Source organism: Capricornis sumatraensis, chromosome 2 (genome assembly GCF_032405125.1).
Source record: "Capricornis sumatraensis isolate serow.1 chromosome 2, serow.2, whole genome shotgun sequence".
Lineage (NCBI taxonomy): Eukaryota > Metazoa > Chordata > Mammalia > Artiodactyla > Bovidae > Capricornis > Capricornis sumatraensis.
This window is the reverse complement of record NC_091070.1, coordinates 120220996-120224448: the sequence shown is the minus strand read 5'-3', so window position 1 is coordinate 120224448 and position 3453 is coordinate 120220996. Positions and strand designations below refer to the sequence as shown.

The 3453-nt window shown below is 59.9% G+C and overlaps 1 protein-coding gene across 1 annotated transcript; it reads right to left on the bottom strand.

Annotated features, from left to right (window-relative positions):
• Positions 1-1817: 1817 nt before the first annotated feature.
• Positions 1818-2858, bottom strand: C2CD4D (C2 calcium dependent domain containing 4D). The gene has a single exon (XM_068963096.1). The coding sequence runs from the start codon at positions 2856-2858 to the stop codon at positions 1818-1820; it is 1041 nt and encodes a 346-aa protein (XP_068819197.1).
• Between the last annotated feature and the right edge of the window lie 595 nt (positions 2859-3453).

Sequence of the window (3453 nt, the reverse complement as noted above, 5' to 3'; positions counted from 1 at the left end):
CACCACTATAGTGAGGTGACTGAGAGCTCAGACTCTAAGACCAGACTGTGGTTTAAATCCTAGTTCTATCCCTCACTGGATTAGTAAAACTTGAGGTCACACTGGATAACAATATTAACAGTAGTACTTAACTCTCATGGGAGTTGCTGACAAGTTGTTGGATAAGATTCCTTGCATGCTGCTGCTGCTGCTGCTGTCGCTTCAGTCGTGTCCGACTCTGTGCGACCCCATAGACAGCAGCCCACCAGGCTCCTCTGTCCACAGGATTCTCCAGGCAAGAATACTGGAGTGGGTTGCCATTTCATGGCGATCATATTTTTTGTAGCTGTTAGTGCTTAGTATTAGTTGATCAATGCTACCACCTGGTGGACATCTGGAGCAAGATTTTCCCTGGCCTGGGGATTGGAGAGGGACCTAATCAGGGGAGGGAGAAGGAATGGAGGAGCATGGGGTGTGTGGGGGTGGGGGTGTGTGTGGGTAATGCTAGCATTATATATGCTGAGGTTTATCTAGGTAACAAAGGCTTGGCTCTGGTTACGGGCACTTGGCAAAATGAGAAATGGCCCAAGGGGGTGGGAAAAAGAAGCTGGGTTGGCACGGTGTCTCCCTCCCTCCTTCTCTCCCTCCCTCTCCTCCTCCCTGTTTTCCTCTTCCAAGCCTGCCCTGAGCCAAGAGGAACCAGCTTCAGAGAAGGAGGGGTGAGAGAGAAGAAGGTCACTGCTGACGTCAGGGACATTCAGGTAGGAGGTAAATATACTGTGACCTACATGTATCCATCTTCCACATTCTGCCCCTACTCACCTGGGTAGCCTTTTCTGAGCAAAACCATGAGAATAGCTCTCACAGTCCAGTGGGACCCCCTCTGCCCCTAGGACCTCAATCCCTGTGACCTTATATCTTGGTCTTTCAGCACTCAAGTACTGCTTTACTCCCCAGGGAGGCCTAGGTATGGCAGGAACAGGCAGGAGCGAGGATCCCTAAAGGCATAGTGTGCTAGTCTGACATCCTCTGACTCACTCCCAAGACCCAGAAATTTCATCTCTCTCTTCAGATCAGAAGGTTGGACTTCCCTGGTGGCTCAGATGGTAAAGATCTGCCTACAATGCGGGAGACCCAGGTTCAATCCCTGGGTCGGGAAGATCCCCTGGAGAAGGAAATGGCAACCCACTCCAGTACTCTTGCCTGGAAAATCCCATGGATGGAGGAGCCTGGTAGGCTACAGTCCATCGGGTCGCAAACAGTCGGACACGACTGAGCGACTTCACTTCACTTCTTCAGATCAGATGTGGGTGTGAGTGGGGTGCTAGATGGGTGGGGGGTGTTGATTTCCCCTGTGCAGCCCCCAGGAACCCCCCAGGGGAAGGTGAGTTATGCTGGAGCTTCAGTCACAGAGCTTTACAGTGATTGGAGGGCCCCCTGAAGGGATAGGCGCTGTGTTGAGCAGGGAACTTCGGACCCACTCAGCTCAGACCTAGTAAACTAGTGTCTGAGTCTCTCAGGAACAGAGCTCAGGATTCTTTCCCTATGTTTAACGAGCTCATCCAGCATTTCTGATGTCTGGTAATTGTGATACTCAATTCAAGTTTGAGAACCACTTCTTAAAGTCTGCTCCAAATCAGAAAACCTGAATGAGCTTCCTCCATCCCTTGTAGGGCCAGCGCAGAGGGAGGAGGGCAGGCTGCAGATCTGAGAACGCAATGTGCAAACAAGGGGAGACAGATATTTTATTTGCAAAAATAAATACATGTTGGGCAGATGGAAAGAATGGAGACTGTAGACCCGGTGGAGCCCTCCTGAGGAAGAGACCTTCTCTCAGGCTACAGGCTGAGATGGGCAGGCACCAGGGAGGCCCCGGGACATAGCCCACCACCCAAGGGCGGCAGCAGGGCAATCAGGGGCGTCTCACACTCCCCCAGCAACACGTCCCTGCGGAATCCTGCGCCCCTGTCCAGCACCTTGGCCCTCAGACTGTGGGCGGTCAGGTCAGGCGGGCCGAGCCCATCGAAGAAAAAGTCCTCATTGAAGATGGGGTTGGTGCTGCATTTGACCACTCGGCTCCTCTGGCCCCGTGGCCGGGAGCGCGGCCGCAGCCTCAGCACCACGCAGCAGCCACCGCCGCCGCTCCCGGGGCCAGCCCGCGACCGCGGCAGGCCCTCGGCGCTCACCAGGCGCAGCCGCAGCCGCCCGGGCCCGGCCGGGTACTCGGCGGAGAGCCGCAGCTGCCCTCCCCGGGGCTCGAGGTGCAGCACGCTCTCCTGGGTCGGCCGCAGTTGGCAGCACAAGAAGTCGAGGTGGAAGAGGGGCGGCGTGGGCGGTCCCGCGCGGCGCGCGGCGTGCGGGCTGGTGGCCGCCGAGCTCGCCTGCAGCCGGGACAGCGAGCTCGGCCGGGGCGGCCGGGGCCGGTCGGGGCCTGGCCGCGGCGAGCCGAAGGGCGACGAATCCGGCGACGAGGCCGTGTCGCTGTCGGGGGCCCGGCAGAGGCGCAGGTCCGGGGCGGAGACGTGCAGGCGGGACGGCGCGGGGGGCAGCCCGCCGGCGGGGGTGGCCGGTGGCCAGTGGAACAGGGACTCGCGCCGGCGCGTGTGCGGACTCTCGGGCAGGAAGGCCCAGCCTTCGCGGCCCGCCAGGTGTGGCAGCGAACAGGTCGCGGGGAGGCCGCGCCCGCCGCTGTGGGGCAGCGCGCCTCCTGGGTCCTGGAGCCGAGGCGGGATGAAGAACTGCGGGATGCGATCCGGGGTGAGGACGTTGGGGCACGGGCGAGACGGGGTGCGGCGCTTAGGAAACAAACTGGAGGGCGCCCACCGGGCCCTGGGCTCCGCGGCCCCTACCCGGTAGCCAGCTTTCTCCAAGAGCCACATGAGGCGGCGGCGGCCGTGGTGGGGTGCTGAAAGCCCGAATTCCACGAGGCCGAGAGGATCCGAGTCCAGCGTGGAGGCCTGGGCAAGGAAAGAAGGGGAGCCCAAGGTGAATGACGCTGCAATCGTACACCGGGCGATCTGCCGCCGCTCCCTTCTTTGGGGGCCCAACCCGCGCAGTAGGCCCTTTTTGAGCAGCAAAAACAAAGGGCGGCAAAGTCTGAGGGTCCGGAGAGAAATGGAGTCCAGGGCTAGGCAGGCCTCGGACATACGAGCACAGACTCTCCCACTGCTTTCACGGCCACTTCAGAGTGAGAAGGCCGCACACACCTACTGGAACCCTAGGCTCCTATTAGAAGAATCGAGTCACACCGCATTATCGAAAGGTCTGTAGTCAAAAACACTGACCCAGAGCTGAAACTCCCTCATAGTCACTCTCCTCCTCAAGAGACACCGCGGCCCTAGGGGAGGGGGGGTCACCCCCTTCTCCCATGCCCATTCCGGAACACTGGGGCGCTCCTCCAGGGTCTGATCTGGCGCCGCTTGGGACTCCCGCCACTCCCCTCCCCACCCCCACCTCTTGGCTCCCGTCCCCTGC